At 46.1% G+C, this 18,628-nt stretch overlaps 1 protein-coding gene across 1 annotated transcript; it reads left to right on the forward strand.

Annotated features, from left to right (window-relative positions):
- Positions 1 to 3,284: 3,284 nt before the first annotated feature.
- On the forward strand, positions 3,285 to 17,800 carry CX3CR1 (C-X3-C motif chemokine receptor 1). The gene is made up of 2 exons (XM_040246195.1): positions 3,285 to 3,671; positions 14,678 to 17,800. Exon 2 carries the CDS (start codon positions 14,687 to 14,689, stop codon positions 15,761 to 15,763), a length of 1,077 nt encoding a protein of 358 aa, XP_040102129.1. The 5' UTR covers positions 3,285 to 3,671; positions 14,678 to 14,686; the 3' UTR covers positions 15,764 to 17,800.
- Positions 17,801 to 18,628: the final 828 nt, after the last annotated feature.

Raw genomic sequence — 18,628 nt, forward strand, 5'->3', positions numbered from 1 at the left:
GGAGTAAGCGTACTGCAGCACCTTGTATGGTCCTGTCCACTTAGCAGCAATTTGATGCCCAGGCCCTTGTTCTCTCCAGGTTTTGAGGAGGACTCGATCCCCAGACTGGAAAGGGTGCTGTACCATCTTAGTTGGGTAGGTGGATGTATTGGAAGCAAACTCACGAACAGAAGTTCATATAGCACCTAAGTCTTACCATAGTTGGTGACTGCTAGGCCCTTTAAGACCTCTACAGATTCTCCTGCCCGGGCAGACACCTGGAACAGCCTACCACACAATATTCCTGAGGGCTTACTTCTGGGAACCATTCTAATCCATTGCAGGGCAACTGGCAAGGCCTTACTCCAAGTTAGTCTCCTGACTTATTTCAGCAGTTGCCGGGAGCCAGCATGGGGAATCCTGCCCGTGGCAAAGGTCATGAGGAAAGGGGCCTGACAAAACACAAAGGCGGGATCAGGCCTCAGGGCCTGCCCCCTCCACCCCCGGACTTTCTCGAGCATCTACCCCCAAAACCAGAGCCTGCCTGCTTTACTGTGTTATGCTTTCCACCTACTCTTCTAACATTGCAGGGGGGGCTATTCCGAAACACCTTTCTCTAAAGAAAATTAACTTAGAGTTCTAGTTAATAAGTCTCCTGGGCATAAAAGGAGTGTCTTAGCTCAAACCCCTCTGATAGCTTTCTAACTTTCCTGACAGGTCTGTCTGGATTTTTACAACTGTGCATATGATTGTTTGCAGACTCCCAGCATAAGAGATACAAAAAGCTTTAAAAATTCTAGGAATGTAGAGCCTTTTGAGGATTTAAAAATCATTAGAATAAAACCGATTAAGGGTTTCATTGTTGAGCCAATGTTTACTGCCAAGTTTTCATATCTTTTAATGTAACTTTATTTAGTACTTTGAGGGTGATGCAGATTAAAGAAAAACACTTCAGGGAAAATGAGATTAACATTCATTAAGGAAGAGAGCCATAAAATGTTAACAGGCCTCTTGGCCAGAAGATAATGTAAATCACCTGAGACTTTTTGTATATGGAAAGATTTGCAGAAAGAAAGCCTGGTCTTGATAAGGGTCAGGACTGCTGACCCTGCATAACTTTGTATTATCCATTGATCCCTATGTACAACTAAAAGTATAAAAGCTTTTCTGGAAAATAAAGGACAGACCAGTTTCTCAGACCAGTCTCTCAGAAATCTGGCTCCCCCTGTATCGACTCTCTCTCTCTTTCTTCCTCTCCCTCCCTCTCTTTTTCAGGCTGATTCCTTGGAACACAGAGGCTCTCCGTGTCTACTTATTTGCCTGGGCTTCTAAGACCCACGTGAGAGGGAGCCCAAGGCGGGGCACCCTCCGCTATTCAAGCGGGCGCCAGTGGCCTATGTCTATGGTGCAAGTTTCTTGTCTTGAGACTTTATTAGCTTTCCGTGTAAACCAAGGATTATCAGCCTCTTTTCTCCTCTATTTTTTCACTATATTATTCTTCCCTAATCTCCCTTTAAATTTCTAGTTAATCCCTCTTTAATCGCCAACTCCGTCCCTGCTTCGAATTCCCTGGATCCACCGGGGCTGGACCCCGGCAAGCAGTGGTCTCTTTCAATATGTGATTCATTTTCTCAGTTTTTCCTGTTGATTGTAGTCTTCAGGATGAATATAGTTGCCAACAATATGCAATGCTTTTAGATACCTGGTGGGTTATACTGGAGACAGAAGCAGGCTCATTGTCACTTTGAAGGGTGTAGGCAATCTAACTTGGAGAAAGAGCTCCTTAAGGAGGGTTTTAACTACTTCATAGGTTTTCTTTGTCTGGGTGGAATATGCTTCCATGCATTCTGAAAAGGTGTCCATAGGGAATTCCCTAGTGGTACAGTGGTTAGGGCTCCATGCTTCTACTGCTGGGGACCTGGGTTCAATCCCTAGTCAGAAAACTAATATCATGCCTGCTGTGTGTGGTGCAGCCAAAAATCAGAAAAGAAAAAGTGTCCACAAACGCTAACAAGTATCCAAAGTTTCCTGCATCTTGAGGCGTTTGAGTGAAGTCTATCTGCCAGTCCTCTACACTGTGTTTCCACCTGGGGGTGTCTAGCAGCAGTCTCTGGATTATTTTTGGCACACATTTCAGCCTGGCGGAAGGCAGGGAGAGGTGGCCTGAGACTGCGGCCAGGGAGAGACTGAGAAAGGAGACTGGGCAACGGACTTCCTCAAACACCAGCTGGCCACCCAGCCTGTGGTACTGCAGTCCCACCACAGCTGGTTCTGGATGAGGAGAAGGCAAGGTGGAAGCTGACAGAGACTCCACCCTCCAGAGACCGCAGGAGACCCAGGGGCGTGCTGGGAGCAGGCTGTGAGGACAGTGGCAGCCAGGGAAGGCCTTGCGGGGGGTCGTGTCACTGACCACTCAATGAATATGTGTGCTGAAGGCCCACTGATGCCAGAACCTGCTTAGATCCTGGGATAAAGACAGACCAGAAGGAGGCTTGGCCTTAAACACGACTTAGGCAAGTAAGGAAGTAGTGGGATGGCAGTGTAGCCGAAATGACTGAGATTAAATCAGAGAACCAGCTGGCCAGGGCAGGGAGCAGCGGCGTGGCCCGGACATCAGGGCCTGGCCAGGTACCGCATCCCGTGGGAGCAGCCTGGGCCATTGTCCTTCAGATACAGGACTGGGGCTTGACTGCAGGGCACAGGGAACCACCAAGTGCCCTGAGGGAGGTGAGGAGAACCATAATTATTAAGCATCCACCAGGAGCCAGGCACTCAGTAGGTGCTTTCTGTATCAATGCCTCTCAGATTCATTGTGTTTATATCAAACTCCTAAAAATTTCATTAAAATGCAGTCTCTATGTTTCATATCTTATAATAACCTATAATGGAAAAAAATCTGAAAAAGAATATATATGTATGGATGGATGGATGCGTAACTGAATCACTTTGCTGTATACCTGAAACGCTGTAAGTCAAATACACTTTGATAGAAAAAAATTTTTTTCAATAAAACAATGTAAGCATACCTTAGAAATATTGTGAGTTTGGTCCCAGACCACTACAACAAAGTTAATTCACAATAAAGTGAGTCACACGAAAAAAAAAAAAATACAGATGACTTTTCTTTATTGCAAAAAAAGCTTAGAAGGCATCAAAAAAATGCAGAGTCCGATTCAAGAGGCCTGAGGTGCCGCATCTCTGAGAAGCTCCCAGCTGGGATCACACTTGGAGAAGAAAAACTCTAGCTCATTTAATCTGCACCCCAGTGCTGTCTGGTGAGTATTATGGGCTCCCTTTTATTAGCAGGAAAACTGAGACTCCATTTCTGGGCCTGCCTGAAGGCCATCACTAAAGAGAGCTACTCTACTTCCCGCCCGCTGCCCAGTGAGAGAGGTAACACAGTCCCCAAGTAAACACACTCCTTCCTGGCCCCACTGGGTCTGCCCCAGGCTCTTCCTAGTCCCTGACTTCAGACCCTCCCATCTCAGCTGGCCTCCAGCCTGGAGCTTCTGAGACTGCAGCAGCCTCTAAAGATAGTCTGCCTCACAGGAAACCAGATACTATTGGCTAACTTTGCAAATAAAGATGCCCTCAGAGGAGAGGGAGATACTCTCTGACAGACTGTGCGTGGGACAGGAAGGCTGACTGGCACATCGCCACTTCTCGAGGTTCCCTCCCCAGACCCAGCCCAGGTAGGAGCAGAGGGCTCGTTTAGCACCTGTGGGCACGCTGGGTGAGGCACTGTGGTCAGAGGTCAAAGTGGGTTAATGAGGCTGGTTTGCTTTACTTGCCAACAAGGGAGACCATTTTCCAGGGGATCTTATAGCCTAAATGTACTAGGGGGCTTGGTAGGGGAAGACAGTGACCGATGAGATCTCTTATGATGTGCTTAACATGGTGAAATATGATTAGAAGCATTAGTAATTACATTTCAGGGACATGGAGAAATGCCCATAAAAAAAGCATTTAAAATTGCATCTGCAAGCTATTATATATAGGGTGGATAAAAAGAAGGTTCTACACTACAGCCAAGGGAACTATATTCAATATCCTGTAATAAACCATAATGGAAAAGAATATATACATATATGAATCACTGTTCTATAGAAGAATTAACACATTATGAATTAACTACAATAAAAGAAAAAATTAAAAGGTAAGATTGTATCTGGATGATATTGAGGAATTACTGATAAATTTCTAAGGTAAGAAACAGCATCAAAGTTATTGTTATCATCATCATTTTTTTTTTCTGGCCATACTGCAAGCATTGCAAGATCTTAGTTCCCTAACCGGGGATTCAACACAGCCAGGGCAATAAAATCGTGGAGTCCCAGCAACTAGGACCACCGCGGAACTCCCATTATTATTATTATTGTTAACTTTCCACATCTGTTTTATGCTCCTTCTCTATGTACTCCTAGAAAGATTTTTTTTTTAAATAGGAGCAATAAGAATCCACTGTAGAGTCTGAAGTATATACATATTATTTGTATTTTTAGGAACAAAATAAGTAAAATGGACAGCAAGCCTTTTTATGATCTTTCCTTCTGGCACTATCCTATTCTTGACTTTCTGTTCAAAAGTGACATGTCTTTTCCTTGTCTAGGTATTTTTTTTTTCTTATAACTTAAAAAATGTATTTTTTCTTTCTTTCTTGAGTTTTTTCTTTCCTTTTTCTTCCATGCTTTTTTTTGCACCATCTGCATTTTTTATAATGAGCATCTGCTGCATTTATAATGAAAACCATTTTAGTAATAAATTGCTGACAGATTTTGATGTATGCTTTTATAATCACTGTGAGGACATTCGGGCTCAGAAGGTTTGTGTCATTGGAATACATCATCTTCAGAAAGAAAGTCTGAGTGGCCACACATGTGGGTGAATTGTGACTCTTGGTAGGGAAGAAAACCTATACAACATCTCTTTAAATATGTTCCTGTGCCTTTTTGTCTTTTCCATAAACCTATGTTCATCTGCAAACATAAGACACTCAAAGGACAGTATGCAGGTCAACAACTCATAAACTGATCTCCCACCTAACCATCATCCAGGCAGCGGCAGAGGACCTGGCCAGCCCCCAGCAGCCTCCATCAGGCCTCTCCGGATCACCACCCCTGCCCTCCCAGAAATCACCCCAGTCCTCACCTTTATGGTCACTGGTTCTGTCCTTGTCCTTGTAGCTTTACAAGGATTTTAAAGCTTTACATGGATTATCCTTGCCTGTTTCTCATCTTCATATATGTGAGTTCATACAGTAGATCTATTTTTTTGGTTTGTATTTTAAAAATGCACTCATACTGGGACTTCCCTGGTGGTTCAGTGTTTAAGACTCCATGTTCCCAACGCAGGTTGCATGGAATCAATCCATGGTCAGGGAACTCAGGTCCCACGTGTTGCATCAGCTCAGTCGCTCAGTCGTGTCCAACTCTTTGCAACCCCATGAATCGCAGCACACTAGGCCTCCCTGTCCATCACCAACTCCCGGAGTTCACTCAAACTCATGTCCATCAAGTTGGTGATGCCATCCAGCCATCTCATCCTCTGTTGTCCCCTTCTCCTCCTGCCCCCCATCCCTCCTAGCATCAGGGTCTTTTCCAATGAGTCAACTCTTCTCATGAGGTGGCCAAAGTATTGGAGTTTCAGCTTCAGCATCAGTCCTTCCAAAGAACACCCAGGACTGATCTCCTTTAGAATGGACTGGTTGGATCTCTTTGCAGTCCAAGGGATTCTCAAGAGTCTTCTCCAACACCACAGTTCAAAAGCATCAATTCTTCGGTGCTTAGCCTTCTTTACAGTCCAACTCTCACATCCGTACATGACCACTGGAAAAACCATAGCCTTGACTAGACGGACCTTTGTTGGCAAAGTAATGTCTCTGCTTTTGAATATGCTATCTAGGTTGGTCATAACATTCCTTCCAAGGAGTAAGCGTCTTTTAATTTCATGGCTGCAGTCACCATCTGCAGTGATTTTGGAGCCCCCAAAAATAAAGTCTGACACTGTTTCCACTGTTTCCCCATCTATCTCCCATGAAGTGATGGGACCAGATGCCATGATCTTTGTTTCTGAATGTTGAGATTTAAGCCAACTTTTTCACTTTCCTCTTTCACTTTCATCAAGAGGCTCTTTAGTTCCTCTTCACTTTCTGTCATAAGGGTGGTGTCATCTGCATATCTGAGGTTATTGATATTTCTCCCGGCAATCTTGATTCCAGCTTGTGCTTCTTCCACCCAGCGTTTCTCATGATGTACTCTGCATATAAGTTAAATAAGCAGGGTGACAACATACAGCCTTGACGTACTCCTTTTCCTAGCCAAAAAAAAAAAAAAAAGCGTTCATACTATAGGGGCTGTAGATGTATACACAAAAATGTTTATGACAGCAATGTTCACCAAGGTCTCAAACTGAAAGCCACCGAAGGGTGCACCAGCATAAAACAGATGACCGCGGGACACTCACGGTGCAATCTTATTCAGCAACGACAATGAACAGACCGCAGCCACCGCAATAACATGGATGAAATACAACCAGAAACACTTAGATGAATTTATAGATAAATGCAAAATTGGCCCATATTCACAGGGCACTTATCAAATGCACCCTATCACTTTTCTTACACTCTTGTTATGAAACAATAGTAAAATATTCACAGAGACTGTATCTTAGACATTTTTACCTCCACAGAAACAAGCTCAGTGCCAATTGTTGGGGAAACAGAATGAAAAGCAAAATATCTGACCTAGAAAAACCTCTCCATGAAGATAGTAGAGAAAGAACGCTGTCATTATTTTTTGTTTGTTTGTTTTAATTGGTGGCTAATTACTTTACCATATTGTGGTGGGTTTTGCAATACATTCACAGGAATTGGCCCTGGGTGTACTTGTGTTCCCCATCCTGAACCCCCCTCCTGCCTCCCTCCCCATCCCATCCCTCAGGGTCATGCCAGTGCACCAGCCCCAAGCACCCTGCCTCATGCATTGAACCTGGACTGGCGATCTGTTTCACATGATAATATACATGTTTCAATGCTATTCTCTCAAATCATCCCACCCTCGCCCTCTCCCACAGAGTCCAAAAGTCCGTTCTATACATCTGTGTCTCTTTTGCTGTCTCGCATGCAGAGTCATCGTTACCATCTTTCTAAATTCCATATATATGTGTTAGTATACTGTATTGGTGTTTTTCTTTCTGGCTTACTTCACTCTGTATAATCAGCTCCAGTTTCATCCATCTCATTAGAACTGATTCAAATGTATTCTTTTTAATGGCTGAGTGATACTCCATTGTGTATATGTACCACAGCTTTCTTATCCGTTCGTCTGCTGATGGACATCTAGGTTGCTTCCATGTCCTGGCTATTATAAACAGTGCTGCAATGAACATTGGGGTACACATGTCTCTTTCAGTTCTGGTTTCCTCGGTGTGTATGTCCAGCAGTGGGATTGCTGGGTCATATGGCAGTTCTATTTCCAGTTTTTTAAGGAATCCCCACACTGTTCTCCATAGTGGCTGTACTAGTTTGCATTCCCACCAACAGTGTAAGAGGGTTCCTTTTTCTCTGTACCCTCTCCAGCATTTATTGTTTATAGACTTTTTGATAGCAGCCATTCTGACCAGTGTGAGATGGTACCTCACTGTGGTTTTGATTTGCATTTCTCTGATAATGTGGGATGTTGAGCATTTTTTCATGTGTTTGTTAGCCATCTGTATGTCTTCTTTGGAGAAATGTCTGTTTCGAAGAACTCTGTCATTATTAAATAAGAATTAAACATCATATGCATCACAGGCAAACTGCTATGAGGTAGTAAAGATACACACAAAAAAATCTCACTTCAGACACAACCCCTTAGACAGGTGTTCTTAAGACACTCAACAAGTGAAAGTGAAAGTGAAGTCACTCAGTCGTGTCCGACTCTTTGCGACCTGTGGACTGTAGCCCACCAAGCTCCTCCGTCCACGGGATTCTCCAGGCAAGAATACTGGAGTGGGTTGCTATTTCCTTCTCCAGGAGATCTTCCCGACCCAGGGATCGAACCCGGGTCTCCTGCATTGCAGGCAGACGCTTTACCCTCTGCACCACCAAGGAAGCTTCAACCACTAGTGCTCAAATCAGGGAACCTGACAGTCACACACAGTTCATCCCAAGCTCAGCATGGTCATCTGTACTAGCTGGCTTCATCCATCCAGAGGAGAAACAAGCTTCTCATCTCTTTATGATCAGAGGTAGTTGTGTAACTTGGAGCCAGGTTCCTGCCCAAGTCAGGCTCCTCTCCTCCCCCTGGCACTGGGAGTCTGAGCACCAACATATGCATTTCAAAGAGATGGCTCCCAGCTCGAAAGCTGCAGAGGACATGATCACATGTCCAAGAAGGGAGAAGGTACCCACAACTATAGGTCTTCTAAAGTAAATGCTCTAAGAAAAAGGAGACGAGGGGACTCTTGTCCCTTATTTTCAACAGGGAGAATTAAGCCTCTTACTTTTAATTTTTACTTGTCCTTATGTCAATGTATGGTAAAGATACTTAATAGATATTGACTTAATCCACAATTAATTAATAAGCGAGTCCATGTCTTCAGTTATTAAGAAAGGAAAATCGTAAAGTATTTCTTTTCTAGATTTCACAGTTTACTTTGACAGAGATAAATACCAGTAAGGATGCTGCAGAGGAAAGCAGCGGGAGGCGTGGCCCAGAACAGAGGCGGGTTCTGTGCAGGGGCAGCTCCCCCCGCGTACGGTCTTTTCCTGTTGCTGGCTTGGGGTGTGCATTTGGCTTGTATAAAATGCTGATGGGTGGTCATGCCAAGTCGTTCTAGGTTGAAGACTTGCTGCAAGAGTAGAGTCACTCAATGTACTGCATGGAGATTGCGGTGTAAGTTGTAAACTGTGGCCACTGCCCCTCAGCATGGAATTCAAGGCCCCTCCATCTGCCTGTTTTTTGCCTTCTCAGCCTTAGCTGTCTCTGAATCCTAAGAAGAGGTCTCTTATAAAAATAACTATCATTGTAAACTGGAAAACCACCAGGTTCTGAAAACACAGGGGCTCAAAGAGCCAGGGGTGTGGACTTGGAGTCAGACTGAGCACCTTCCCACGTAGCCCGTGGTGAACTCCAGATTTGTCAGAACCCCAAATTAACTGATTCAGCTCTCTGTCTCCAAGCAGAACCTCACCTGAACGCTGGGTGCCTGTGAGCCCAGAAGCTTCGCAGGTTGCTGGGCAGTCACTCTGTGGACACGAGGCCACGCTTTGCCGACCCAGGACTCATAGCTGCTCTTTTAAGACTGTTTCCTTCTGTTCGGTCCTTGGAAAACTGGTTATCCAGAGCTGACCGGGCTCTCAGAGATGGTCCAGTCCAGGGCTTGCATTACCCACATCAAGGCACTGAGGCGCAGGTGGGAGGGAGATGCTCAGGGTCTGCCAGCTGATCTCGGGGCGTGTGGACCCCTATGAAGTACGCAGCTCTGAAGAGCAACTCTGCGTATCTGAAGGCAGGAAAGAAGCTGATCCTTTAGTTTTCAGCCTTTTCTTCTCCAGAGAAAAGGATCTAAATTTTCTCACCACATTACTGAGAGTTAGATTCTGAGGGTCTGGCAGTGAGGACCACCACCTGGTCACGGCTGGAGAGGCAAGTAATATCTTCTCCCCCTCCATTCCCCACCTGCTACTTCACTGAGGGTCAGCCTTCTGGGTCCTGAGTCTAAACCCAGGAACAGTGCTCAGGGTCACATCATGAATTTTATCCTTTAAAGGTGGGGGGGGGTCACCTCTACTCTTTTCCAGCTCTTGTTCTATAGATGTGGCCTACAGTAACCTGCAGAATTTCCCTCCAAGAGGAAAAACCTGGTGCAGGGCAGGAAGCATGGCTTTGTGAAGAGATGCATCTGGCTTAAAATCCTGGCTCTGCTGTGCCCTTGATAAGTTACTGAAGTCTCTTTGCTTGCTGGTGGTTATTTTGCAGTCATTTGCCATGAAGTGTTTTGGCAAGAATTAAATAGGGTCTTGTGTCTGTAGCATGACACTTAGCGGGTCCCCAGGAACAGCAGCCTTCTGTCCTTCTCACCTGGGGCTTTCAGAGGATAACCTCAGGTTCTGGAATGTCAAGAGACAGTGGCACCACATGGGGAAAGTTGGGATCCAGGATCAAGCAATTCCTGAGTTTTGTTTGGTCCAAAGGAAAAATATTAAGCCTAACAACTGGCATTAGACTGAACCTCAAACCCTTCTGTACGAGAGCAAGGGAGGTTAACAAACAAGGCACATTGGATCTAGAAAACGGTAAGCAGGACGTGAAGCCAAAAGAGATGGGGAAGCAACATGAAAAAGACGTTGAGGAGAAGAAAGGGGATGGAGGCCACCTAATGAGAAGGAAGTATAGAAAAGGGAAGCTGATTGGAAAAAGTGGGTAATGATGACCGAAAGAAAAAAAAAAAAGGTTAAAAAATAAGTGAGCAGGCCAAAGAAAAGGAAGTGACTGGAGGAAGTAGGACAGGATCAGCCATAGAGCTGGCTGGGTGTTTTTTAGAGCAGGTTCTACAAAATTCATTTTTACTTGACTAAGACAGCCATGTGTACTCAAAGCTCAGCTTCTAGGTTCAGCCCAGACTCTCCTAGCTCAGCATTATTTAGTAAAACGTTGACTTAACAGAGCAGACGGTGAGGAGGCCCAGGTATAGTTGGGGGTATGTGTGCGGTGCAGCCTAGGTTAGTGCGGTGGGACCTATGCTAATGCTTCATTCTAGCACCCATCCTTCCCCTTGCAACCCCATCTACATGGACCTCACTTACTACACGCTGCAAGGGCTTATTGCATTGGATTCTTGCACTTGATTTCTGGTGCCTCGGGGTCCAGGAGGCAAGTGTCCGGCCTGAGTGAAAGCCAATTAGATCCCTGACAGCCCTCTGACCCCCAGGCATTGGCCCCACGCTCATCTGCTGCCAAGAGTCCTATCTTCAGGTTCTTGGCCCAGGGCTGGAACATCTCAGAGGACCTAGAAATAAAAGGTCCTGCTTGGGCTCACCTTTCCTGAAAAGGTGCCTGGATAAAACTATTAAGTTCTAGACACTTGGTGTTATTTAAGCCTTACTGCTGTTCTGAAAGGGAATGTTCTGTATTTAATTCACTGCCCTGCTGAAGGGCTCCAGGGATATTTGTGACGAGAGGTCAGGGAAGGTGCAGCGAGAGCTCGGGAAAGGCCAGGATGTCTGAAATAAACAGGGGGCAGGGGGCAAGGAGGTGTCTGGTCCTCCTCTCTCCTTGCTGGGCCCCTGGCTCAGGGCTACCATGTGTGTGCCCAGGCCCTTCTCACCTTCTCCTTGCTCTTCAGTGATCCAGAGACACCTGCCTGAAGATTAGTAGGAGGTCCCTGTGTATGAGACACAGTGCCAAGAGAACATCAAACCCAGCACGTGCATATCTGGCAAAAATCAAGTCAACCTCAGACTGGGGCGTGTGAAGAGCTCCAGACGGCAAGTCTTAGGAGAGACAGATGGAATCACTGACTGACTGTGAAAGACTCCCCGTGTCCCCTCTTGCCCTGCAGATGTCCCCAACCCACCACTCTCCACTCAGCCCCCAAGTGTGGAAGGACAGGGGCAGGAAGGGTGGTGATGCGGAACAAACGTGAGACAGGAATCACAGAGATCCCACCGTGTCCTCGTGTGGCCCCTCCCTATCTCTGGCACCAAGGTGCCCTTGCCTTGCTGGGGCTGCCCTTGACCTGAGGGTGTTTGCCAGGCGCCCTCCCCAGGAGCAGTGCTGCAGGGTCACTGGGTGGAAGGCACTCTAGCCAGGTAGGAATGCGGGGGTGAGAATTAGGAAAGGGGGCAGGGTCATCCTGGCAGACATCTTTCCTTTTCTGATTACAGAGAACCAGGGCTTTTTATTATTGTTATTATAATTGTTATTGAGAAGAAGAAACCTAGCATTGGCAGAGGGGCCTTCTCTGCTCTCATCTTTCAGGTTTTACTTCTGGCACTGGCTGTGCTACTTGGAATTTTGAAGTTCAGGGAATTCAGAGAACTTGGTCGCACAGTGTATTGGGAGAAAGGGAAAACTCCTGGGGGACAGTTGGGTCACTCCAGCTGACATGTTTCTGGAAGTGGGTGGGCAGATTTGACTGAGAGAGTCTTGGGCTCTCGCAGCAATGGTGGGAAAGATTCTTTCTGTGATTGCACTCCTATGAACAACTCTCTCCCCCGAAAGGACGGGCTGTGGTAAAGAAATGAAAATAATTAGAAGTGAAAAGTCAAAAGAAAGAATTAAACGATGCTGAATTTCCACATGATTCTGAGGTGTGGCTTTTCCAGCGTCTTTTCCTCCTGAGACCATCCCTCCCACCTGCTTTGCAATAGCAGTTTAATGAACAGTCTGTGAAACAAATCTTAAGTACGAACACACGCATCAAAAACTATGCTCTGGGGATGAAGCGACTTCTCATTTTTGGGAAAAGGATTAAATATTTCTGTTTTCTGAAAAGAGTTATTTTGTATTTTGTTTTCTATTAAAATGTGTTTAGTTTCCAAAAAAAAAAAAATCAAGTCAATCTAAAAGCACCAAATTCCTGGGCTTTAGGACTGAATACAGGCTCCAAAGAGATATAAAATGATTTTTATTGTCCTTGGACTCCTCTCTAGGTCAACACTGCCAGCTCCTGACACTGGGGGGGAGGAGGAGGAGGAAGAGGGGAGCTAGCCCCAGCATCCCCAACAAGGACTTGACTGTTTGCTATCCTACAAGCTGCAAGTCCAGGAAGACGGGCTCCAGCTACAAGCCACCTGCACCACGCGGCTGCTCCCTGCCTCCCCACATTTCAGCTGAGCATCTGACATTTCTGTCACTTAAAAATGGTTGAACATCAGCCACTTTATATGGTTCAACTTAACTTTTACTGATTAAAGTCATGGCTAGAGGATCCTCTCTGAGAAAAGGGCATTGTAGCCAAGAGCAAAGAGAGCACACACTTTCCTGGGGCTGAGGACTCCATCCCAGCCTGAGACAGCCCCGGTCAGAAGGCCTTGGGCCACTTCGCCGGCAGGCTGGGTGAGCCAGAGAAGTGGACCAGCATGCCAGGCTGAGGCTGGGACGGGAGAAGCGAAGGGTGGGTCCTCACTGTGGCAGAGACACCATCTTGGTATAACCGGCATGAAAAGGGTGTAGCGAGGTGTGGAAACTCCCTTGGTTAGAGAAGTGTGAGCTTTGGTTTGAGCTGTGCTGGGAGACGGGCAGTGACAAGCAGGAGGTGTGTGCTGAGGTTTCTGAGAGCTTGTCTTGTGGTATCACAAGGAAAAGGAGGGGCCCCAGAGGTCCATGGTGAAAGGACTCCCCTTGCAGACTCTGGAGTGAGTCCTGGCTGGGAGAAGGGAGGATGGCACGTGTCACTTCCCAGCCTGAGCAGAAATGTCTGGCCTTTCCATTCCTGTCCAGAAAGGAACAGAGAAAGAACTGTGGGGGAGGGTAGGCCACAGTGAAGTGCAGGACTGGTAATTATTAATTAGCCCCTGGGACCCTAGGCCACAAGCTAACCGAGCCCGCCCTCCACCTGGGATCCGTTGGCCCCTTCATGACTGCAGAGGCCTGGATAACACTGGCACTTGTAGGTGACTGACCATCCCAGTCGGCTTAGAACTTAGGCGTTTCCGAAATGTGAGACTTTCAGTGCTAAAACCAGAAGAGTCCTGGGCAAATCAAGGCAAGGTAATCACCCTAGAGTGTCTGACTCTAGGATTATTCCTTAAGGAAGGAATAATAATCCTTAACGATTATTAATTAAGGAAGAGAAAGACTTGATTCATAGAGGAAGAGGAAAAGAAATGGCTCGCAAAAACCAAGACAGGTCTATGGGTGCAGGTCTGCCCAGGGCTCTGCGACAATCTGAGACCTCTCTCCAGTCTTCAAGCAGGAGAAACAGGTGTCCAGAGGGTAGAGAGGTGGAAGAAAAGAAGGGGGTGGAGAATGGCACTGGGGAAGTTTGAAATGGAAGTGTGAATTAAAGAATCCACCTGCAATGCAGGAGACCCCAGTTCAATTCCTGGGTTGGAAAGATCCCCTGAAGAAGGGTTAGGCTACCCACACCAGCATTCCTGGGCTTCCCTGGTGGCTCAGTTGGTAAAGAATCTGCCTGCAATGCGAGAGACCTGGGTTTGATCCCTGGGTTGGGAAGAATTCCTGGAGGAGGGCATGGCAACCCACTCCAGTATTCTTGCCCGGACAATCCCCATGGACAGAGGATATATGGCAGGCTATAGTCTATGGGGTCCCAAAGAGTAGGACACGACTGAGCAACTAATACACACACCACCCCATCCCTCTCCTCCCTCCTCGCTCATGGTCCTCTCTCACCCATCCACACCCTGGTTAAGCTGGCTACCTTTCAGATAGACTTTTGAAAATCAAAGAAAAAAATATCTGTCTCAAGCTTCAAAAGACTGACGTTCAAATGCTAACTGAGCCATTTACTGTGTCGTTCCTGGCAAGTCCCTGAGCATCTCAGAGCCTGGTGTCCTCTCTGTCAGAGGGGTCTGTTATAGCCTCCATCACAGAGATTAAATAAGACAGCACACAGAACCCTGGGAAATGTACCGGTCAGACACCCAACCAAAAGTTTTTTTCTTCCAGTCTGCCTTTGTATGTAAGGAGCGGAATTCCAACTTTGTTTCTCTGAGAACTCATGCCATTACTTGTCTTCCTTTCTCATCCAGGTGCTCACCATGCACACCACCCTCCCTGAACCAACTTCAGAAAACTTGGAGTATTATGACCTTGCAGAAGCCTGTGATATGGGGGACATCGTAGCCATGGGAACTGTCTTCGTGGCCATACTCTACTCCCTCGTCTTTGCCTTTGGCCTGGTGGGAAATTTGCTGGTGGTGTTTGCCCTCATCAACAGCCAGAGGTCCAAAAGTATTACTGACATTTACCTCCTGAACCTGGCCTTGTCCGATCTGCTCTTTGTAGCCACCTTGCCCTTCTGGACTCACTATGTGATAAACGAGCAAGGCCTTCACCATGCCACGTGCAAACTCACCACTGCCTTCTTCTTCATTGGGCTTTTTGGAGGCATATTCTTCATCACCGTTATCAGCATCGACAGGTTCCTGGCCATTGTCCTGGCTGCCAACTCCATGAACAACAGGACCGTGCAGCATGGCGTCACCATCAGCCTCGGCGTCTGGGCAGCCGCCATCCTGATGGCCACACCGCAGTTCATGTTCACCAAAGAGAAAGAAAACGAATGCTTTGGTGACTACCCTGAGATCCTGCGGGAAATCTGGCCTGTGATCCTCAATGTGGAAATAAATTTTCTTGGCTTCCTGCTCCCCCTGCTCATTATGAGTTACTGTTACTTCAGAATCATGCGGACATTGTTTTCCTGCAAGAACCACAAGAGAGCTAGAGCCATTAGGCTGATCTTTCTGGTGGTTGTTGTGTTTTTCCTCTTCTGGACACCCTATAATGTCATGATTTTCTTACAGACACTCAATCTCTATGACTTCTTTCCCAAGTGTGATATGAAGAGGGATCTGAAGTTGGCCATCAGTGTGACGGAGACAATTGCATTCAGCCACTGTTGCCTCAATCCCCTTATCTATGCATTTGCTGGAGAGAAATTCAGACGATACCTTTACCGTCTGTACAGGAAATGCCTGGCTGTCCTGTGTTGCCATCCTGTCCACATCAGTTTCTCTTCGTCTCTGTCCGAATCACAAAGGAGCAGGCGGGAAAGTGTTCTGAGCAGCAATTTTACTCATTACACCAGTGATGGAGATACGTCCTTCGTTCTGTGAAGGGATCCCAAAGCTGTGTCCCTCCAGCAGGGCTGGAGTTTCTGAGGTGACACTGAATAATGAGGACAGATTTTAAAACTTCTTACATGCAAGAAACAATGGATCCAAAGCTCCCAAAACAATCCTAAAGTATCTTTGAGACCTGTGCTCAAAATTTGAATGACAAAGAGTAGACGTGGCTCTTACCACCAATGTCAGGACTTCCTTGTTTATAAATGACCGGAATTCAACTCAGACTAATTTAGCCTGAAAAGAGGCAGTAACTTTCACCTCGTGGCATGGGCAATGCGTGGTGAGTCCTCAGTGAGAGAAAACTAGAGACTGAATCTAGCTAGCATGTCCTCTGACTCTCAATTCTCTGAGTGGTAAGAGAGATCCCAGACTCAACATCTTTGTCATCTGAGAGGGAGTGAGACCCATCCCCCTCTGAAGCCAAGGTCGAAATCCCCAGGGAAGGGCTCTGATTGGCCAAGTTTGTATTAGATCTTCATCCCTGGACCACAAGGTGGTATCCACAGGGAAGAGGAAAATAAGATGGCAGCTTCCATTCCAATATTGTGGTCAGAGATGCAGGAAGATGTATTTCCAAAGAGCTGAAGGTGTGGGTGCTTCTTTGATCAGACCTAACAAGAGTTGCCCACAAACGGTACTGGGTGTCTGGCCCAGCCTCCCTCTTGATCATACTGGCCAGCACACACTGCCAGACTCTTCTTCATTAAACCCTCTCTGTCATATCCCGCAACCTACAAAGGTCCCCCTAGCGTACACTGTATCAAGTCCAAACTCAAATGCGTGGCCTCCAAGATGTCCGATCATGCCGTCCCAATAACAGATTCCCCAGTGCCTGCTTTTCTCAAAGGACTCCAGCTCCTCACTCAGGCACGTCTCTTCCATCTGGTCGCATGCATCACCACCTGATCCAGAATCCAGGGGAATAAACAGAAAGAAACACTGGCCCAAACAGAGAAGGCCTGGTTTCTAATCTCAACTCTATCACTTATCCACTGGATAACTGGGGGCCAACTGACCTTAGTTTCCTCATCTGTAGAATGGGAACAACAGCTCTTTTCATATAGGAAGTGCAGCATGAGGAGCCAGCCTCCAGCTCTCACGGATTTCAACCCTCCTGTCGCGTTCCCAGACTTCAGCCTTTCCCCCACCTGGCACCTTGCTTAAGTGGTGCTGTTGACAGAGCTTGGAAGGGCCTCACAGGCTCTGCTTGTGATGCAACCCTTGACACAGAGGAGGCTGGCTCCCACGGTGGTGCTCAATGGACACTCCTAGATGTACAGATGGATAGGCTTTCCTGACTCAGTCCTCCCAGGCTGCCTGGACCATTTCCTCCCAATCAACTGGTGACAACCCTATCTGGAGAGAACCTCATCATTCATGCCACTGCCAACCTGAACAGCCCGAGTCCCAGGAACAGCTTTCCCTTTCTCAGTTAACGTTTAAAACGGTCTGAAACTTTAAAGCTTGAGATACAATTGTGATGATGCTAAAGAAAATATCACCTATAATCTAATCACACAATACCTTCATGTGCCCACTGGACCTTATTCACAGCCTCACATGTTTCAAGTTGCAATCATAGTGTACAGACAGTTTTATAATCTGCTTTTTTTTTCTCTCTTAACATTAGGCCACAGATAACGCTCTGTTTCTGCACAGTTTTGTAATGATCATTTTAGAAGACTCTGCCAGGTTGCGTTCTTGCTGAAGTCATCTGACTCATTGCTCTATTTCTCACTCCTTGGAAGTCAATGTATTTGTTTACCCAATGACAGAATGAATTACATTCCATTAAAATCATGTACTGCAACTTATCATTACCCTGTTAACAAGCACTTCATGTGTTTCTAATATTTAGCAAATACATATTTTATAGTACTTTTCTGTGTAATTTCCTTTCTCCTCTTCAATTACTTCCTTTGGATAAATTCCTTGCCATGGGGCTAGCTGGGCCAAAGGGCATGGGTACTTTTTAGCTTTTGACACATACATATGAAAATAATAAACTGCAAAACCTTTACTGAGCATGTATTATATATAACATGTGAGCTCAGATCCAGAGCTGTTCCAAAGATGAGTGTGAAAAGGCCTTTGCCCTCAACGCTTAAGAGGCACTTAACATTTAAATGCAGAACTCAGAAGTTTAAAAAAAAAAAGCATACTCTTACATTATTTTGCAATACAAGAACAAGGACTCCTGACCTGAGTCGTTAAGGATCTTAAGACCCTAATCTTAGAACATCTTCAGTTCAGTTCAGTTCAGTTGCTCAGTCATGTCCGACTCTTTGCGACCCCATGAATTGCACCGCGCCAGGCCTCCCTGTCCATCACCAACTCCCGGAGTTCACTCAGACTCACGTCCATCGAGTTGGTGATGCCATCCAGCCATCTTATCCTCTGTCATCCCCTAGAACATCTTACCTGAGTCTTAAGATCTTGAGATTTTAAGAGAAAAGTCTGAGACAGTGAAAGGCATTGGGAACAGAGTATGTGGTGGGAAGCTGCTGGAGCTCTGGCCCAGACAACCAGTGGAAGAGGGTGTTCTCAGGGTGTTCACAATTTCCTCCCTTATCACCTGATCCTTGTCCCAACTGTTGAATCATGAAATTTTTCATTAAAATTTTAACTTATTAGTGGACTCCTAAGAAAAGAGGAAAAAAATTCTTTTGTCTTGAGAAACAAAGAAGAGAGACAAACAAACACTTTCATTTCTAGAAGACAATTAGATTTGTATCATAAGAAACGTCCATTCATTTTGCTAAGACAGAATAGGGAGAAAATAAGGAAGGTTGTTGAAAAACCCTGAATAGCTGTGATGCTGGTATCTAAGGAAAGGAAGGCACATCTGAAAAG

This window comes from Oryx dammah, unplaced genomic scaffold (genome assembly GCF_014754425.2).
Source record: "Oryx dammah isolate SB20612 unplaced genomic scaffold, SCBI_Odam_1.1 HiC_scaffold_9, whole genome shotgun sequence".
Lineage (NCBI taxonomy): Eukaryota > Metazoa > Chordata > Mammalia > Artiodactyla > Bovidae > Oryx > Oryx dammah.

Excerpts from the sequence above, each read along its gene's own strand:
- CX3CR1 (XM_040246195.1), top strand. The coding sequence starts at position 14,687 with ATGCACACCACCCTCCCTGAACCAACTTCAGAAAACTTGGAGTATTAT.